Raw genomic sequence first — 19,978 nt, 5'->3', positions numbered from 1 at the left:
GCATAAGTGCATAATGGGGAAGACCAGACCCTTGGAGCATTGCGCAATGTAACATGGGGTTAGGTTAGACATGACAACTCAAGATCGACTGTACTGTAGCAGAAACCGACATCAGACTGGACTCGTGAGAGAATAGATCCAATACAATATTCGGAGATTGTTAATACAGCACAGTCAGCAGAGTTCCATTCTACCTGTATCTCCGCCCCGAGCGGCCTTTTCGCTTCGCTTCAGTGGAGTTTAGATGGTTCGGTTCACTGGTTCAGGACAGAAAAGGTGCCCGAAAAAGGTCCCCCGTCCGCGTCGCGGGGCACCACAAATCTCCCCCGACACACCTCTTCTAACCCCAGAACAGTCTAGAGGCAATACTTTGCCCCTTGTAAGCCAATCACAGATACCGTCATCGTCCCAGTTCAGTGAACCTCGACACGACCCTTTATTCTGTCGCCCCCATGTTGGCCGAGTCACTCACTCACTGCTCTTGCTCTTTTAGTTAAGCCATCAACCATCACCACCAGATTTTTCTCCCCCTTCCAACCACCACGCAGTCGATATCCTTGCTCTAGGTCAGGTCAGGTCAGATCAGATCAGTCACCAGGTCAGACCAACAGAGAGAGCCTGCATAATACAATACAGTTCAGTATCCATTCGTCTACTTGAACCGTACCGTCAATCCCTGCTCCCCCCATCCATCGCAGTCGGGACTTTACTATTACTGCATCTCGGTGGACCCTTGTCGCTGTCTTGCTTCAAGACAGCCTTGCCTTGTCTCTCACCAACATCCATCCCATCATCCTCCACCATCTTTTTTTTTTGTCTCTCGCCCCATTCATTCTTCCCATTATCACATCCTCCCGCTTCCGCTCCCGCTTCCTACTTGTCCTTTCTTCTTGACCGAGCTTCCTGTCAAAAACCTATTGGAAACCTGCCTCACCCCCACGCTTCTACCTTGAAGCTGAGACATACTTGGGTCAGAGCGGACCTTGAATGAAGTACTTCTTCAACTACCTCACTGTCGCCAACATGAGTTCCAAAACCTTGTAGCCGAGTTGCCCACGCGAGCTTCCGAATTCAGGGTTTGCATCTTCAACCTGCAATTCTAATTCTACCTTTGAACACGAAAAACTCTATTCGCCTTTTTAAGACTCAACTCGCTTCACGATACCCTCACATCAATCTTCTCTCACACATCGGCTACTTCCGACCTCTACGCTTAGTACATCTACTACTACTCTACGTTCACCACTTCGACCTCTACGCACCGCGCTTACCAAAACGAACCTCAAGTCATCAATCCTCTCCAAGATCGTCAAAATGATGATCAATAGCATGGCATCGAAACGGAATTCCCGAGCTTTTGTGGACGAGTCCACACACATCACAGAAGGCCACACAACGCCCAACGGGACACAATTTCGATCAAGACACGGATCTCGTAGCACTTCCAAGGACGAAGTGAAGCAAGAAATGGAGGAGGCGCTTTCAACCATGAGTCGCACACCCAGCTTTACTGCTGTCGCAATGGAGACTTCTCTATCAACATCCACAAGTGATAGCGACTCACGCTGTACGTCCTATGCCAACCGGATTCATCATGGAGCCTTTACTGACATGACCACAGCTTCATCCATTTCCCCACCCATGTCTACAGATGGCCGACCTTTCAACTTCGGAGTTGTTGTTCCAGGTGTCTACCGAAGCAGCTTCCCCAAGTCCCACGACTTCGAATACATCAAGGGCTTGGGGCTCAAGACTATTGTGTTAGTAACCCATCCTGATAATCCGTGACTATAGGCTAACCAGTTATAGCACGCTCGTCAAGAAGGATGACCTTGATCACGACCTTGAGACTTTCATTACTCGCGAGGGCATTCGACAAGTTGTCTTCAACATGAAGGGTACCAAGAAGGAGGCTATCCCATTGGACACGATGAAGGGCATTCTCAACGTCGTTCTCGACAAGTCAAATTACCCCCTCCTGATCCATTGCAACCATGGCAAGCACCGAACAGGATGCGTCGTTGGTGTCGTTCGCAAGATTACCGGCTGGGACGCCGCACGGGTTGTCGCAGAGTACAACACCTACGCCGAGCCCAAGGCTCGAGAGTGCGATGTCACATATCTTGAGGGCTTCGAGGTTTCAAGTCTAGTTCTTGCCAATACACTAGGGCAACGAGATGTTTGCTCACGATGCGATCGACTCCAATCTCGCACGTTCTTTCGGGCCGTCGTCTTCTCAACCGCCGTCCTGACCTTGTGGTTCCTGTCCGGGTCAAGACTCGGTACAGCTACGGGACTCGACCCTCTCTGATCGGGATAACCTTGCGATGCCCATCACGACACACCGACACAACTGTGATCATGTTCTTGATGAGAAATCTTATCAAACATAGCTACGAAACACCCCTTTCTAAGCACGACATGTTCACCAACCATTTTCCTTACACTTTATCAATACCCCGATTCCAAGATTGACGGCAACAAAGAGCAAACCAGAAGGTGCTCAAATGTCCGACGAACTCGAACGGAACGAGGTTTTTTCTTTTCATGACTTTACTATGTATTTTAACGGCATCGCCGTAGAATGGTTTCGGAGACGAATCAAGGGCTGAGAATGTCTTCCGGACTGGCGTTTTATTCTCCGCATAACGGCGAGGAGAGGATAGATTTGGGGCCTGAAAGAATAGAGCCCCCTTTCGATCAAGGAATGATTCGAAAGAAAGAACAAAAAAGAAGAACTTGCGTGGTCTCGTGTTAAGGGGGAAGCAACGGCGTTGGATGGAATACACGGTTTTTACACTGTATTAATAGATTCCTGCTGATGATACCTGGATACCCGGCGTTGGGTTAAGTAGCACAAGACAAAAAAAAGTGTATATGTTCAAGAGTATGACATGATGCTTGATGATCTCAGATCGGTGACTGTGGCCGTGCTATTCCCTTGTGCTTATGTTGTAAGATGTTGCGGATGTTATGTTAACGTTGAAGACCATCACTCAGCCCGATCTCTGCACGCTGACTCAGGTGATCCCTTGAGATATTAATAAGGATTCTGGATCGTTTGAGGCTGGTTGCTCGTATATCTGTGTTACATAGACAGCCACAAGTCGTACGGGAATACATTAAAGTGCTGCCTCTGCTTATGTCAACACTGCCTGGCTTATTCTCCTTATCGGACACATACTGACTTGCCACCCGTAGGAGCTCGGATCTGTTACTTCGTGTTGATAGTCAGCTCACCCCGGCACTTGTCCTGAGGAGTCATCGTTGAAGGCATCGTGGGTTGTGTGTTTCTCTCGTGAGCCTTCCTCCGAGGCGTTTTCGATCTCACGAGCTGAACGTTGGGACGATAATGGGGCCGAGGTTTGGAAGCAATTTTGTTGCTACTGGGAAGGGAAATCACTTATGAAAAGAGACGTAGTGTTAGCAAGTTTGCCTGGGCATTTTGCTTATCGACCTGCTAGGGCTTGTAATATGCTGCTTTGTTCACAGCTAAACTCCAAATCCATCATCATGACACATGTCTCCGTCTGCCCGCCCTGTTTGCCGGCACTTTTCGACCAGCCTAAACAGTCCCACGTTGTTTCTAATTCATGCCTGCACCAGCCATATCGTACACCCATATCATACACGTCAAACCGCCTGACACTTGCTTCCTTAGTCCCTTCCACCCCAGCGGTTCCTCTCAACCCTCGCCTCGGCATCCTTATCGAAATCGCCATTAGCGTAGACCCATCCTCCCGCAACGCAGTTAGCCGCGCCCAAACCAATGGCGGTGCCACGCACGACACCACGAATAGAGAAGCGGCCGCGGAAGGGCTGACGACGACGTAGGGCTAGAAGCGCGTACAGGCCAGACCAGGCAGCCGTAAGGCCAGCGCTGCCAGTAGGGTAGCCTGAGAGGTTGAGGTAGGATGAGAAGAGCAGCGGAGGGGTGAAGAGGAAGAGGGGCAGGGATGGGGGCCGCGCGTGAAGAGCGGTTATGAGGGTTGCTAGAAGGGATGGGGGGAGTGATGCAGCTGTGATAGTGTCAGTTGATGTTTTGTTTCTGTTCGTATTATGATTGTTTGAGTCATATGGTGAGTTATGTGATGTATTGAAGTTGTATAGACTCAGTTGAGGGTCATGTCAGAGGGCTCGACTTACTTCCCCAGTCATTCAGATATCCAAAGATTGACTTGGAAGTGGCAGGAGCCACAGGATTATCGTTTGCCATGATTGATATCGTGCAATTGGCACTGACTCGATGAGCTTAGGTGTACTGCAGTCGAATGTGATGCTCACGAAAAAGCTACCCCGGTCAATTTGTGACGTCGTGCATAGCCTTATGACTAAGGCAATCTTTCTCGCGTCTACCTAGAATCCCAATTGGTTAACAGAAAAGTTGTCCTCTAGGGCTCAGGCCGTCAAAATAAAGTGATCTAAGCTACGGCCTAATTCCGCATTAAGCGACCAAAGTATTCCGTCTTTCCTGTCTTCGGTAGTAATTTCTTCTGACACCCTGACTCCCACCCTGGTTGTCGATGCCTCACAACATAAACTTTACTACTAGCTTGGTCAATACCCGAATCCTTCGACGACGTAAGCACCTACATGATACGGGTCTCTCCCTAGCAAAAGAGAAATCCTTCGGAAAACCTTTTGCGAGTTTCTCTATCTGAGACGAGCGGTCAAAGCCGAATTGCATCGGACTGGAACTCAGTCTAGCTCGCTACTCAAAAACACTGCCACAATCGCCCGAAAGAGGTAGGTAGACAAAACATCACATCAGATCTTATTAACGAGAAACAACGTTCGATAATTCGTGGCTCTGCGTGCACCTTGTCAATCCTTGCAGGAATTGACGGCCCGGTTTAAGCCCAGTTCGTATTCATCTATGTAAGAGAAAGAAAGACAATGTTTAGGATGCAGAGAGAAGCTTCTAAAGCGAAAAGAAAGAAAGAAATGATTAAAACGTGGGTATAACGAAGAAGCGAAAGACACAAAGGAAAGTTTAATCATACAGTCTCCCGCCTACTGTAGCGCGTCTTGTCTCGTCCAATGTCATCATGTCGTTAAAAGTCAACCTTCAAAATCAGCCTTACCCCAATGATCAGCGTCCACTGGAGTAATATCGCGGATCCTGCGAGTAAACGCTTTGATCATACTCGCCCCAGCTCTCGTTCGAATAGCCTTGACCGTACTGAGCTTGTGCTCCGTACTGAGAGTATGCTGTCGCATCCCACTGCTGTTGGTAGTTGGCGTCATATGCTTGCATGCTGTATTGGTCTCCCGATGGTCCAGCCGTGGCATAGCCTCCGCTTTGGTCAGCACCAGATAGGAGGTTCAGGTCGAAACCATCTTCTGGGCTGAGCTGTGAGAAGTCGAATTGGCTCAGATGACCTCCAGCTTCCTCTCTTGAGGTTACTATATGTCCTGCGTGGCTGTGGTGCTTGCTCGAGCGCTTAGAGGAACTGCCCCCTCGACGAGAGCTTGAGCCTGAGGCGCTCTCATCGTCTGTGGACTTGCGATGGCTCTTCTTCTTGGAAGACTTGGAGCCTGAACGGGTGTACTCGCAACGAAGACTGTTGGTGTGACACCGTTCGCAGCCGTTCTTGTCTCCACTGCATCGAAGCTATACAAGCGGTAAAGTCAGCGATCAAGGTCCAGTTAAAACGGTCGACTATGAACCTTGGCAGGGTGAACCCGGCTCAAAGGATGCGCTTCGCTAACCCAATTACCGGGAACTAGATGGGGGTTAGGCATACCTTCTTCTCGTGGCATCTATCGCATGCCTGGTGGGAACTGGAGCGGGCCGTGACAGGGTCGAAGCCGTTGCGAACGCTCTGGACCTCATCTGTCTCAGGATCGTACTTCCAAGTTCCGAACATGGTTTGTGTATCTGTATTTGTATATCTGATTGTCTCTGGTAACCGACGATATAGTGAGTCTATGTGGCTCATAGAAGGAGAAGCGAGAGGAGAAGATGGAAGTGATAGACAACTAGTGATATAAAAAGATAGTTGAGATATCGATTGTATATGTATACAAAGTATATCAAACTGATACTGGCCTTGTGAGATGTGTGTGACTTATTTTCTGCCTGACAAGAAGCATCCCGTGGCGACTTATAAACCCTTGAGGGGGCATCTCTTATGGATCGTGGTCTTATAGGCAACCACGGGCAACCCTTCTAACCTTCTGTCATTTAGAAGATCAAAAGGACCCCATCCTCGATGGACATGAGAACATCGTGCCGAGCCGCACTGCCAGGCTCCTGTTCATGGGATAGGCATAGGCACCATGTAGTTGGCTGACCCCTGTCTTCCCGATCTATGTGATGGTCCGGGACTCCGTCGAAATCCGCCCTAGAGCAACAGGAGGATCCATAGCAGTGCCGGTGGAGGGGGGTGGTTCTTTTGCGTTTAGGATAGAGGAATGAGAAGCTTTACGATCCTGTTTTAGAAGCTAAGCTCTGGGCAGAGAATGGAGAGGGCTGCCTGATTTTCCGGCAGGATCTCCAGGTAGTAACCATGGGTCTAAAGTTAGGTTGAGTAGAGTTGGAGTTGAGTATGGAGAGCAGAGCATCTTAGCGCGGCGCTTGGGGCCTTGCCTGGTTTGTCTCGCCAAGCGAGGTGTGATTGGTCCGGTTCATTCAGAGCCGAGGCATTCCTTCCATTGTATGCAGTAGAGAATCCATACATATTCCAAGTTGACACAGACTGCATCACATCAAAGAACAGATGTAGGTATTCGTAAGTATGTAACAACTTCTATTCGATAGAGAATACAATGCTCAACTGACAATCTGTGGCTGTGCCGCATACCTAGCCATGGATATCATGATCTAGTATATGTATATAGATATTGATAGTATGATGGTGTAGCACTGCATTGCAGCGGCCCCCAACTTTGGGCGCTTGGTGCTTATACACATATGTACTGCACAGTAAAGCGCAGCACAGCACCGGGCAGCTTGCCACGTCTGGACTATAGTAAAGCTACGCTACAAAACAGGTAATCTCCTTGATATGTGCCTTGCATCCTTTTGATCTACAGTACCACGGCATTGATCAACGGGTTGTTGCTTGTTGCTTCCCATTGTTGGTTGAACCGACCACAACCATGAAACCTCATTTCTGGTGTTGGTTCTTAGTCTCTAACGTGGAGAAGGAAACGAGAAAAAAAGAGGACAACTAAAACAACGCAGTGCCGCAATTTTAGGCAAAAGCCTCCACAAACCGGTAAGAAGAGCCGAAAAGACTGTACCCTGGAACGTCATCAACATTAATCAACCCCAAGCTTCAAATTTATCGTATCATAATCCTTCAAGACGAACCTACCTTACCGGCCGGAGTTGAGTCATTCCGTTGCGGGGCGTTTTTTTATCTGTCTGGGTATGGATACGTAGGTAGGTAATCTCTCTATCTTGTCTCAAGTGGATCGTGTGAGCCGAGGGTAATCCAATTGAATTGACAAGATTGCACTTGCACAGTCCTACTGTTTAAAGTGGTTGCATAAGAGAGAACAATGGTCAGTCGACGTTCGTTTATGTTTCGCTGGGGGTGGCAGGGCTGTGACAAGTATGTAACTTAGACTATGTGAAGCAACTAATAATATGATACAATGCTGTAACAAAACTGCACATTAATTACATTGGGCTGATATTACTTATCAGCCTTGTACGGCACGGCTTACCATCTTAGTGGTGGGATAACGGTGGGTGGTTCGAATTTAGGCAGACTGTGGAGGCTGAGGCTATCATTCTTGGAACCTCCCCTCATCACTTGAGCAATCATGGGACTCGTCAGAGCAGGCCTCAAGAGTTAGGTCACCTCGTATATTTTGCTGGAAATAATTGCTTGCTTTCTTGATTGACTGACTGAATGACTTACATACATACTTACCTGCCGGCCATGACTCTTACCTACGGATATGCATATCATATCACAATCCCAATCGCTAACCGGTTTACGCACCCGCCTTTATACAACCTCTATTTCTGCTTTTGGCGATTTACGCCGCCCAATGCACGCTCTTGGTCTCTTTGACCTCTAGAAACTCGGCATGTCGAATCAAATCCTCCATAGCGATATGGTTATCAAGTGTCTGGACTATCCCATCATCCCAATGCACGATGACCTTGGCATATCTCTTTTCCGGTGCCAAGAACGAGGCAATGCGATCACATGATGCACCGGGATTGAGCGAAATCGGATACGTTGGACCGTTCTCTCGGTTCAATGTGCTTCTGGACTTGTCAATTACCTGAATGAGGTACCTGCCCTCTGGGGTACGTTTGCTGCGCGCGGCGGCCCGCTTGGAAGGCATCCCAAGGTCCTGGTTCCGGTAATGGTTCCGAGAATGATTGTGACTGTGGGCTATGCCTATGGGATGGGGGCAACATTTACAAGTACACTTCGTGGGATCCATGATTCGATGCTGCCCATTCGACTCGAAAGGCCAGACATAGGTACCGTATGTAGAATATCCCCAAGATGGTCGTGACGCCCGGCCACTGTTGAGAAAGGTGTTGATGTCTTCAGTAGTTGATTGGGAGGCCTCACCGTTGTGATGTGAAGATTCCGGACGAGAAGCATTCCCCCTTCTCGATTGAACTTTACCCTCTGGACCAGCTCGATCGTCTTTTCTCAAACTGGTTCTTCTCCTAGAGCGGTCCTCTTCGGGATGATGACGCTCTCTCTCTTGCTCATAATGACTTTCTCTCTTAGAAGGAACCTCTGGTCTTGATCGAGAGCGCTCATTTGTTCTCTCATACCGACCATCCTCTCTGCCCGACCCTCTGTCTGAAGGGATTCGTCTATTACCTGATGAGCGATCTCCTCTTCTTGTATAATCTGCGTAAGAACGTTCCTGCTCTTTCGGACGGGTCTGCCTCTGAGACCGAGAGCGTCGTTCTTTCTTCATGGAAAAACAGCTTTCACTCTTCGCAGAGGAGGGTGTGCGTGATACTTCCGGCGCACGGTAGTAGGCATCATGAGGGCGGTTGTTGTAAGATTGGCTGTGGTACCTGTGGTCACGGTCTCGTGAGAATGACTGGCTTCGCTTCCTGGCAGCGGCAGCGTCAAGGTCGTAGCGTTGAGATGAGTACGACATGATTTAGTCTGTTGCGTAATAACAGTGGGTATGCACAAGTTTCCTTGAGTGTGAATGGCAATTACTGCTGTATGGTTTCTCCTGTTTCTTCAGTTGTGAGTTTCGATGGTGTTATCTGTGATATTTACTTTAAGAGCATCATGACCCTGGAGTATAAGTATCAAGTTTGAGAAGAGGGCAAGCCGTGCCATTTCTGAAGCCATTTCCCTCATTCCGAACATTGCCATTGAACAAGATGTACGAATGGGTGGTGTTCTTTGTTCCATTCTTAGAACTGGAGTGCTGTTCACTCGAACAGCACTCGGCCGAGAGATGCCCCCGGCTGTTCTACATCCTTTTCAGCAATGGTCGAACCGTGCCGCAGAGGTATCCCTGTCAAAGAGTTGCCAAAGAAATTGAGGTTCTACGTCTTTATGGAACCCGTTTCTGTTCAGTCGGTTGTTTGTTGTTCAGGTTGAAGCTGGGCAACTAAGCCTCTTGAGTTTTGAACAAGACGAGTCCCAAGACGGCAGGCGGTTGAGTTTGATTAGATTATGAACCCGACCCTAGGTAAGTACATAGAAACAGTGGGAAGTCGGAAGAATGAATGGCGCAATGAGGCTCGGGTGCCTAGGAGGACCCGATAATGTGTTTTAGGGGCTCTGATAGAGATAACGTCCCCTAAAATCGAGAATCTGACGCAGATAACCAATGGCCTGTCTCGACTTGTCTGGATGCAGTCTTCCCCACAGTGGCCAAAGGGGGCTAAGGCTAAGGTGAGGTGCGGCAAAAGCCACAGTCCACTCTCCAAAAGGCCAGCAAAGACATCCCCATTCCATTTCATCCCGCACTCTATTTAATCTTTGCTCTGTTTCCATTCAACCCAAACCCCAACTTTTGGCATTGCCTTGTTTCCTTGCTTGTCCATCCCGATCCTTCTTCACCGGTTCCTTTAAAACATTAATCAAAATGGCTCTCTCTCCTCAGATGTAAGTATTTCCTCACGCGACAGCTCGTCGCAAAGCTCTTGGTGGCGCAACTGCGCAGAGAGAGGGACAATTGGCAACATGAAGCTGACAGATTTTGCGATAGCACCAACCTGGTCATCATCCTGGGTATGATGCAGGTTTCCAAGCGCGTGCCTTTTGACGATCCTTTTGTGCTCAACGTTGTCCGCGCTGTTTACCTTGCCAGCAACGTCATCATTGCTGCTCTGTACTTCTACACCCAGCTGAAGATCAACAAGAAGAAGGGTACGATAAACTTTTCGTAGCCTCACGAGGCAATCATGACAAGCTTAATGCTAACTAAAATCTTGCAGACCTTACCACCCTCAAGTATGTTGAGCCCGCCCCCATGGGCTCCTCCGAGGAGGGCAAGCTCGTCACCACCACCATCCACGCCTACGACAACGAGCAGATCCGCACCGCTTTCCGTGGCCAGGCTATGGGTATGGCCATGATGGCTTTCATGCACTTGTACATGAACTACACCAACCCTCTTCTCATCCAGAGCATCATCCCCCTCAAGAGCGCTTTCGAGAACAACATGGTCAAGATCCACATCTTTGGCCAGCCTGCCTCTGGTGACCTCAAGCGTCCTTTCAAGCAGGCTGCTGGTTTCATGAGCGCCATGCAGGGCGGCCCCGCCCAGAGCGACAAGAAGGCTGTTGAGGCTGCTGAGCGCGCTGGCCGTGGTGGTGCCAAGGAGGAGTAAACTGTTGTCGCCGAAAGGATGATTTCAGACTGTAGGATCGGGTTAGGTCTTGAGGTACGGTCTCAATAGACTTAGGTTGTATTATAGTACACACAGATGTTACATTTGTGTTGTGGCGAATAAAATTAGGATCTTGAGCAATTGGAAATGACTTGCAATGTGTACGAGTTGGATACTTCTATGATAAAACTCATGCTCGCTTAGGTTTCTGGAGAAAAACCGCATTATTGTTTGCATTGAACCCAACATGAACCGTAGTCACGTTTTCTCGTGTTAGTTGGTGACATAATTCGGATTTCTAGATCGCGACAATCCCGCCCCTCCGCCACATATCGCCGTCATACCAGAGTACCTAAAGACCCTGATTTTCCTCCTACATTCTTTTTCTCCAACTTACAATCTGCTGCAAAACTCTCGCTAAACCTTACAGCTGTGCCTTGAAACTCGTCATCCACCCTCCAGCTCGTTTCGTGACATTTCGCAATCGTCAATTCCGTCATGGAGCGACCATCCACACCACCTCGGGCAACGAAGCCTGCGCCGGTTATTAGTCCTCCTACACCAGAAGTCACAAAGCGCATAGTATGTCAATGCGAGAAGATGATATCATAATTTGTCGGTTTGTTGACCATAGCCTAGGAAGAAAATCGACTCCGCGCAAAGGCGATCCGGGATCAGCGTGAAGCTGAACAACGAGCGACCGGCACCGTGCCCGAGATTCCCAAAAGCTCCGGCGGCTTTGTACCAACAGAAGATGTCTACATTTCGAAGACGGCCAACGGAAAGCGACCATACAACTCCATTTCGACAACAGAGGCTAAGGGAACAAATCGAGATGGACGCAACAAGGGAGATGAAGAGTCGCTTAAGCCTGCGAAGAAGTTCACGAAGTTTGTCGACTATAATATGAGCACCATGACAGATACTAAAGGTGGTTTCTTGTCAACGGAAGATGATCCTCATAACTTCGCACTTGGTGGCAAGAAGCCTGGGCAGACGGATGCAGACCAGAGACCAAAACACATGACCGTTCAGGAATGGGAGCGATTACAGCTGATACGGAACTTGAAGCGAACCAAGGCAGGACCTTTTGAACCGGGTCTTAGTGTGCTGGCGGATGAAGAGACACGGAAGAAATGTAGGGATTGCAAGAGCTTGGAAATCGACTTTGTCTGGGAGGAGGTTTTCCACCTTTGCGTCTGCAATAAGTGCAAGGAGAAATATCCAGAGAAGTACTCGCTGTTGACGAAAACTGAGTGCAAAGAGGACTACTTGCTTACAGACCGTGAGTTGTGCCACCAGGAATTGGGTTTGCCATCGCTAACATGTAATAGCCGAACTACGAGACCCTGAACTATTACCCCATCTTAATAAGCCCAACCCTCACAAATCTCACTGGCACGACATGATGCTGTTCCTTAGATGTCAAGTGGAAGAGTATGCGATTAAGACGAAATGGGGTTCAGCAGAGGCATTGGATGAGGAATTCGAAAAGCGCGAGGCGCAAAAGAAGGCTCGCAAGGAAGCCAAGTTCAAGGAGAAGCTGCTGGACTTGAAGAAAAAGACACGGACGGACGCCTTCCGCAGACAAGCAGGCAACCTAAGCAAATCAGGAGCAAGCAAATTTGGAGATACGATAGGAGGCGGAAAGCATGTGCATGAGTGGGGAAGAACCGTGGAAAACGAGGACGGTATGACAGTTAAGACATGCGTTGATTGTGGTATGGAAGTCGAGGAAATGGAGTTTTGAGACAATGATATCTAGCGTTTACACACTGCTTTGTTTGGCAGGTGGGGGTTGGAGTTTGGACCTTTACTGATAGATTTAATTAGAGTGCTATACCTAACCTCGCCGGTCAGATTCGAGGTTGAAACATGCATGGTAAATATACAAATAGCTGGCCAGGTTCACAAACAAGCAATTATCTGGTAGTATCCTTTGTTTCGTTTCTGCTACCTGTCATCAAAGAATAGTCCCCTGTAAATGTGTTGGTGATCCCCAGGGGTATTTAAAAGTTGATGCCTGGCAGCCTCACGCTTCAAATCCTCCAGCTTGCTCAGCCATGATTGGTCAAAATCTCAGCGGCAAAGCAGCGATACAGAGGATAGCGCCAACTAACAGCGTGGATGTACAGCACAGGACAGCACAACAGATGCACCTCCAAGTACCGGGACTGGCAAGCTTGGTTTTCTTTAGCAGCACAAGACCTGACGTCTACTTTTTCCGACATACAACCAACATAAAGCAAGACACCATATAACAACCTGACTGTCCTTACAGCTAGTCCGATACCGATTCTCTACCGAGACGATAACACGTGCCAAGGCTCTTTGAATCGTTCCTGCGCAGAGCTTCCAACCTCTCGCTTCGCTTCGTCACATCACATCACAGCCCATCCACTGCACCGAGCTTGTCCGATTTCGAACCGGCACTCGCTCGCCGTCGACGCTCTCTTCCCCATACCTACTCGAACCTCCATGCCCCCGTCCAATTGAGAGAGGCGCGCCGCGATGGGCCCAAATGCTGGCAACGGCGTGGGCGGAATGGAAATGGGGCCGATGATGCAGGGCAACGGCTCCAACTTGCCCCAGGCTACCGAATATACCCTTCAGGGCGTTATGCGCTTTCTGCAGACAGAATGGCACCGACATGAGCGCGATAGGAACTCGTGGGAGATTGAGAAGCAGGAGATGAAGGGCCGCATTGCCAACCTTGAGGGGCAGGCGCGGAGGGCCGATGCTACACAGCGCGTGCTGAGGAAGTATGTTACTATGCTGGAGCGCAAGGTCAAGGAGCAGACGGCTCAGCTTCAGGGACAGGAGGCTGTCGATGCGGAAACGGCTGCTAAAAACGACCGGGCTGCTAAGATCCAGGAGAAGCTAAGATGTGAGAAATACTCCTAACATGCCGATACGATATACTGACATTGCTGCAGCTTCTTTGGAGGGTATGCCTGTTCCCGGCGTCGATGGCGTGAATTACGAGAAGCTCGACCGAGGCGACGAGGAAGCCCAACGACAGGATCTCAAGACCTTCCTCGACCAGTGCCAGTCCGAATTTATGTACCTTATGATCACCCCCGCGAACCCTCAACCCCCTCGAGAGTCTCCCCCACTACCGATTATGGAGGATCTGCGAGAAGTTGAGGCATTTGGCATGCCAGCTCCTCAGCCTATGGAGCGGCAGTTTCAGCTACCGACACGAAACGCCCAGAATCATGTCCAAGAAATGAACTCGAGGATACCTCAGCAGAACCATGTGCCCCATCAACAAAATCAGCAGCAACACTTTACGCAGAAGCCGCAAGAGATACAGCCTCAGCCTATGGTTCGCTCCCAGGCTGAGCACCCCCCTGTCATGTACCAAAACAACAACGATTGGCCCGCCCCTGTATCCGTAACCTCTCGACCGGTTGAAGAGCATGTCACCCCAGCAAACCATGCAGCGGAAGTTCTAGGTGGAATGGAGGATCCTGCCGAGCTTAGGGAGAAGCACCCCGCGCCACCGGAGAGTGACGGATGGGACTTCCCAGAAGGCACATTTCCTGAACCCGGCAACTCCCAATCCAACCACTCCCAATCGAACAGACCCGACACCGATGCTTTCCCTGCTGCTGACAACTTGCCCAAATCTCCAAGCCGACGAGACAGCTCTCATCGAAGAAAAGGTTCAATGTCTAGACGACGGAGTGCCGATCACGAACTAGCTTTGGCTGCGCAAAAGGCTGAGAGTGGTAATTTCAAGCTCAGATTCGGATTACGCGGCCATCTCGATACTGTCCGAACAATCATCTTCTCTGGAGGTGGCAGCCCAGGAGAACCGGAAATCTGCACTGGTGGTGACGATGGTATGATCAAGCGTTTCCACATTCCCAGGTTAGACGGTCATGCTGGAAGTCTTGCGCACACAGCATCAGATCTCGATGTTACAGCCAACTTCACACACCGCGGTCACTCGGGTGCTATTCTCTGTTTGACATCATGGTCTCCTTCACCAAACTTCTCGACTGGAGGTCGCGCAATTGGCGACGGCTGGATATTCTCCGGTGGTCAGGATGCGACTATCAGAGTATGGGAGCGTGGTAGGGTTGATCCCAAGGCGACTCTCGAAGGCCACACAGATGCTGTCTGGGCCATTTGCGTTCTCCCGGCAACTCTTGGTCAAATATTTGGAAGCTCAAGTCCTTACGGTAACACCGATCGCATCTTGGTTGTGTCTGGTGCTGCAGATGGCAGTGTTCGTCTGTGGTCAGTCAGCGCACCTCCTCAGTTGAGCTCGCCACAACCTGGAACGAACCGAGCCATGACTGGCCGTGGAGGTAGAGTCCGCGGTAACTCGATGAGCTCTGGCAGCGCATTCCCCAACACTCCTCAGGCTACTATTGCATCCAACTCACCCTTTAACCACACACTTGTCCACAACATTGCGAGATCAGACGGTTCCACAGCCAGCCCGACGTGCATTACACCTCTGGGCACGACTGGTGAATCTTTTGTCGTCTCATACTCAGATGCCTCGATTATCGTCTACGACACACGTACCGGTGAACAAATCGGCAACATGGATAGCCTTGAGACATACGATCAGACTATCAAGACTAGTGTTAACGCCGTTGTGGCGACGACAATTGGTCTTGACCAAGCTAACCAGAACCACAGTGGCAGCATGAGTGAGGAAGATGCTAGCCCAGGTGCCACTGGAGGTGGACGATCTATGGCTGGCTCAGGCGTGGAGGGCACTATCATCTCTGGTCACGAAGATCGCTTCATCCGGTTCTTCGATGCCAATAGCGGTAAGTGTTTTGAACAGTTACAACAAACAACGACTAATGAACGACCAGGTCAATGTACATACAACATGATTGCCCACCCAGATGCCATCTCTAGTCTATCTCTGAGCCCCGATGGACGTGAACTCGTCAGCGCCGGCCACGATGCCTCACTCCGCTTCTGGAGTCTTGAGAAGAGAACGTGCACACAAGAAGTGACAAGTCACCGAGTGATGCGTGGCGAAGGCATCTGTGCCTGCGTCTGGAGTCAAGACGGAAAATGGGTTGTCAGCGCTGGCGGTGACGGCGTTGTCAAGGTATTTGCACGATAATGGAATGGAGACGGCTTATGACAAGGCGGATTTTGGTACGGACGGTGCATGTTGCTTGGCGGTTCTAGCAGTTGGATGATGAGATGAAATGGCTTAGCAACGAACGAGCAACCCATATGTGTTATAGTATCTATGTCTGTTTCTTTTTGGAGGAGAGGGTGCTTTCGCTTATTTATACTACTCGTCGATACCCGGCATTTAGTGATTTGCTTCTATTTCTATAGCATAATCACGGGGAGTGTATTTTATAGTAAGATAATTTTGGTATTCATGCATTATGTTGATAGATGGTTCAAAAAATGCAAAAAAGGAAACCTGCGTATCGCAGGTGGCTGGATCTCTCCCGCCGGGAATTGAACCCGGGTCTCAAGCGTGACAAGCTTGCATACTGACCACTATACTACGGAAGATTAACTGGCTAAGCCAATTGTAGCTGGGGATTTGTTGAGGATCGTTTCTCTATCACTAATTAATAACCCCGTGTAGACAACTGCATAGAAGATGTTCGGACAACCCATCAAGCCTATCAAGATCTCGGTTGTTATGCTTCATGTCGAATGTGTACGAAGGTTTGGGTCCAAGAGTCTGGCATGTATCCTGATATGTACCGGGACCAGGAAAGAGTTACGCAATAAGAAATCTAAGCAGGAGCGTTCTCTGAGCCTGCTGAATCGCACATTCCTTGCTTGGTAATCGGCGTTGAAATTACGAAGAGAGTCAAGGACGGCATATGGTCCTTCTGCTTTATTCACTGACTGGTGTCCCATCAGTCGGTGCTGCCATCGCCACTCAAGTTTCCTCGATAACCGCGAAAGAAGCGGGACATGACACATCCCCAAGAATATGGCCAGTATCAATAGATTGACGGAGACTATTATTAGATCTTATTAGTCCCTTATCTGCCCTCGTTTGTGCAAAGTACATATGACCGAGGCTAAACACTATGGTCGTTAGAGTTTTTATCTGAACGCACAATTCGATTTTGAACCCGGCTTCCAAGCGAGAGCTGGCGCAAGATGTCAGGTACCTACCTGCCTACAAGTAGTCGCCATCTTATGGTCATATGCTTTCATGCCTATCTATCTTAGTACCTAGTAAGGTTACAATGACGGGATGGTGTGATGAGCAGTGTCAACTCTCCGTCTACTAAAGGGGTCACGATTGCCTTGGTTTGAAAAGTGGAAAAAAGATGACATGAGGAGCGGAAGGAGTCGTCAAGACGTGTTGCTTTAAGAAGGAGATGGGAAGGTCAGGACGAAGGTAGGCTCTGGGTCGCTCAGCAGTTGCAGTTACAGAGCTGGCTTTGCGATGTAGTCTACAAGCGACACCAGGTCAACTATTGCCTGATAATTCCATTCGTAGGGTACCGGTGACCTTGATGGATACAGACAGATGAGAAAAAAAGAAACACTACCTGGTAGTCCATTCTGATTAAGTAGAGAGTTAAGAAACTGACGAAAGCAATGGGAGTCAGTCAAGATAGCAGAAGTAAAGAAGGAGTAATCAATCTACCTCCTTTCTTCCCCCCAGAGCTATACTTCCTTTCTCGTCGACCAGAGTCATCCTCCAGGCAAAGACCACTATCTATCGCGAGAAAACAGAGAAAGTGTAATCCCTACCAGGGAACCCCTTTCCACTTCTAGTTTCGTTCTTTTCGTCTTTATCTTCTCCATCCTCATCACCGTCACCATCGCCATCACCATCCCCTTCATGTTCTCAAACCCCTCCCAAAACACCAGTCATCTATTCTTCCTGCTACCCCCTTTACCCTTCACAAGCATCCGTTGACTATCTTTCCAAGCCTGCTCTATCAAGAATCCGAAGTGACATCTCTTTCCGATCCTATATTACTTTTGCTGGTGGATGACAGGTATAACCAATGCTAGTAATTCCGAATGAGTCAATGTTGGCTGTAAGACATACCATCGCTTTCAACTTGATCGAAGCCTTGACATCGAGCCTCACTTTGGGTGTCATAACGCACCCTCAATTGTTAGAGAGCGGCGGCGATGCGTTAAATAGCAAATCTCGCAAGACATATTAACTATTATCAACAGTAGATAAAGTCCATAACTAGTTGACGTTTGCAGAAGGGTTCGCATCACGAGCCTGGAGCGGCAGGGAGTCTAGAGGCACCTCTTGTCCTCTCTTCCTCATCTTCCTCCGGTTCCAATAGCACATACAAAAGAGACAGACAAATAAAGCCCCAAAAATAACAGGTAAGCCAATCATCATAATGTTTAGATAAGGTTGTTGGAAAGGGGTATCATTGATTTCTCTTGCAAAGAATGCTTCGCTGGTTACAGGCTGGGGAGCCTCCCGCCCTGGAATTGTCTGTCCGCTGTTTAGTACGGGAGGCTCTGAGGAAAAGGTGACCCTATTAGAAGCATCCCAGGTGATAGTCAATGCTCGATGGATCATGAAGGTGCTATCGCTATATGAAGCTGTGGCTGTTGCACTTCCGTCATTTTCTGCGCCCGTTACCCATCGTCCACACTGGCGGAGAGATCCCAGTTAATAACCACTAAAACAATCAGCCTATTGTTCTATTCTGTATCCAGAGTCTTGTAGATATACAAACCTTGCACAACAAAATGCAGTTGTAGCCACTGCTGAGGATTGAGTGGCTCGGGTTATGGCATTATAGTTCCATCCTGATGGACAAACAGCTGGGCTGATATTTGAAACCAGAATAGGCATAGCAATAGAGCTACTAGGTTAGGTTATGCTTGTTCTTTTGGATTTGTCTTTGCAGCTGGGGGGTTGTTTGTATGCTGTCGTGAGGGCAATATGAGTACATGCGTTTTCTGTTAAAGATGATGTTGTGTCGAGATACTGCGGACTCTTTTTTATTTCGGGGTAAGTGATCATTTATGTATCAGTCCTCCAACAACAACCAACACAACTACCTATTCTAGCAGGTAGTTAAACGGCAGGGGCGTAGATTGGGCTGTCGCCAACCTACCTCTCTGTGCCGCCCAGGGTATTATTGAACCCCCTGCTAGCTTAGTGGTTGTTGGCTCTAAGGTTCTGACAGCCAAATGGAGCCATGCACTAATTACAAGTGCCTTGTATTGTACGCAGTGTATGAGACTACAGCTTATCTAACCAGAGCCCTTTGCCCTTCACAAGCATCCGTTGACTATCTTTCCAAGCCTGCTCCGTCATGCCGGCCACCTTGCCTTGTTTTCTTTTGTGCTAATTCTCTACCGCTCCATCTTACTAATAGCATCTCAGAAGACTGTATGCTGTTGCTTCATCGTCAAGCCTCGGCTCGGTTCGATATACGCAGCTATGTCTCATCACTGATGACTTCTCAACCAAGGAAAGAACTTCCTTGGTGAACCGGGCGGATCTTCGGTGAAGATACTGCTAATCTAATGAGCACCACCTCTTACTTCTCTTGTTGCGCGCGCAGTGATCTCAAGTGTAATCCTACTGAGAGGTGAAGCTTTGGGGAGAGGGGATCGGTTACTTTCCCCCTTTTTGGGTTTTCCTTATTACCACATCTTCTCTGACCCGTGACATACACGTGGGGCTAACAAAAGGAAAGTTGTTTTAGGTTTCGATCCTTTGCCGCCGACGACGATGCCTTCAGAACTCCAGATCAGAGCGTGGAAGCAGGCCTTTGTCGAGGAGTAGCTCCCTTCAGCAGAAGCGGTAGCGATAGAAGGGGAGATGGAGCCCTGAATTGGTTTGATCTGGACGACAGATGGAATGGTGCAATGGAGATGTACTCTATATTAGACTTCACTCAACACTGTTTGACTTCACTGTTAATTCATAAGTGATCATCCGTTTCGTTATTCTTGTTCCGTTCACTTCCATGTCTTCACTTGATTTGAAAGCCAAGCTATATGCCTCCACGAATATGCATTCGCTGCCACAAGTGTATAGACTGAACCACATCCTTACCAACGCATAACCCACGCAGATGGAGCGCCTCTTAAGTGTCTTCCTGTGCTCTGTCAAGCAGCAAAGCCTTTCCAAATTGCACATTGAGGCCACCACATACGACAGTGCTCCACAATCTCTACGAATAACTTCGGTCCCATCTCAGCTTTGGGCCGTTCACTTCCGTCGTCA

The 19,978-nt window shown here is 48.9% G+C and overlaps 7 protein-coding genes across 7 annotated transcripts; 4 read left to right on the top strand and 3 right to left on the bottom strand.

Moving 5' to 3' along the window:
- Nucleotides 1-1,314: 1,314 nt before the first annotated feature.
- Nucleotides 1,315-2,311, top strand: FIESC28_09434 (uncharacterized protein; the record flags this gene model as incomplete). Its single annotated transcript, XM_031163570.1, has 3 exons — nucleotides 1,315-1,567; nucleotides 1,622-1,760; nucleotides 1,810-2,311. The coding sequence occupies 3 exons, from the start codon at nucleotides 1,315-1,317 to the stop codon at nucleotides 2,309-2,311; spliced, it is 894 nt and encodes a 297-aa protein (XP_031012383.1).
- A 1,346-nt stretch (nucleotides 2,312-3,657) lies between these two features.
- Nucleotides 3,658-4,216, bottom strand: FIESC28_09433 (uncharacterized protein; the record flags this gene model as incomplete). Its single annotated transcript, XM_031163569.1, has 2 exons — nucleotides 3,658-4,019; nucleotides 4,147-4,216. The coding sequence occupies 2 exons, from the start codon at nucleotides 4,214-4,216 to the stop codon at nucleotides 3,658-3,660; spliced, it is 432 nt and encodes a 143-aa protein (XP_031012382.1).
- An 876-nt stretch (nucleotides 4,217-5,092) lies between these two features.
- Nucleotides 5,093-5,870, bottom strand: FIESC28_09432 (uncharacterized protein; the record flags this gene model as incomplete). The annotated part of the gene is made up of 2 exons (XM_031163568.1): nucleotides 5,093-5,614; nucleotides 5,748-5,870. 2 exons carry the CDS (start codon nucleotides 5,868-5,870, stop codon nucleotides 5,093-5,095), a joined length of 645 nt encoding a protein of 214 aa, XP_031012381.1.
- Nucleotides 5,871-7,995: 2,125 nt separating this feature from the next.
- Nucleotides 7,996-9,096, bottom strand: FIESC28_09431 (uncharacterized protein; the record flags this gene model as incomplete). The annotated part of the gene is made up of 1 exon (XM_031163567.1): nucleotides 7,996-9,096. One exon carries the CDS (start codon nucleotides 9,094-9,096, stop codon nucleotides 7,996-7,998), a length of 1,101 nt encoding a protein of 366 aa, XP_031012380.1.
- A 948-nt stretch (nucleotides 9,097-10,044) lies between these two features.
- On the top strand, nucleotides 10,045-10,791 carry FIESC28_09430 (uncharacterized protein; the record flags this gene model as incomplete). The annotated part of the gene is made up of 3 exons (XM_031163566.1): nucleotides 10,045-10,064; nucleotides 10,168-10,328; nucleotides 10,397-10,791. 3 exons carry the CDS (start codon nucleotides 10,045-10,047, stop codon nucleotides 10,789-10,791), a joined length of 576 nt encoding a protein of 191 aa, XP_031012379.1.
- A 498-nt stretch (nucleotides 10,792-11,289) lies between these two features.
- On the top strand, nucleotides 11,290-12,541 carry FIESC28_09429 (uncharacterized protein; the record flags this gene model as incomplete). The annotated part of the gene is made up of 3 exons (XM_031163565.1): nucleotides 11,290-11,373; nucleotides 11,431-12,076; nucleotides 12,126-12,541. The coding sequence occupies 3 exons, from the start codon at nucleotides 11,290-11,292 to the stop codon at nucleotides 12,539-12,541; spliced, it is 1,146 nt and encodes a 381-aa protein (XP_031012378.1).
- A 761-nt stretch (nucleotides 12,542-13,302) lies between these two features.
- On the top strand, nucleotides 13,303-15,892 carry FIESC28_09428 (uncharacterized protein; the record flags this gene model as incomplete). Its single annotated transcript, XM_031163564.1, has 3 exons — nucleotides 13,303-13,678; nucleotides 13,728-15,584; nucleotides 15,633-15,892. The coding sequence occupies 3 exons, from the start codon at nucleotides 13,303-13,305 to the stop codon at nucleotides 15,890-15,892; spliced, it is 2,493 nt and encodes an 830-aa protein (XP_031012377.1).
- Nucleotides 15,893-19,978: the final 4,086 nt, after the last annotated feature.

The sequence above is a fragment of the Fusarium coffeatum genome (assembly GCF_003316985.1).
Source record: "Fusarium coffeatum strain FIESC_28 chromosome Unknown BRIP53273_contig_241, whole genome shotgun sequence".
Taxonomy (NCBI): Eukaryota; Fungi; Ascomycota; class Sordariomycetes; order Hypocreales; family Nectriaceae; genus Fusarium; species Fusarium coffeatum.
The sequence above is the reverse complement of the archived record's forward strand: the minus strand, read 5'-3'. Positions and strand labels throughout refer to the sequence as shown.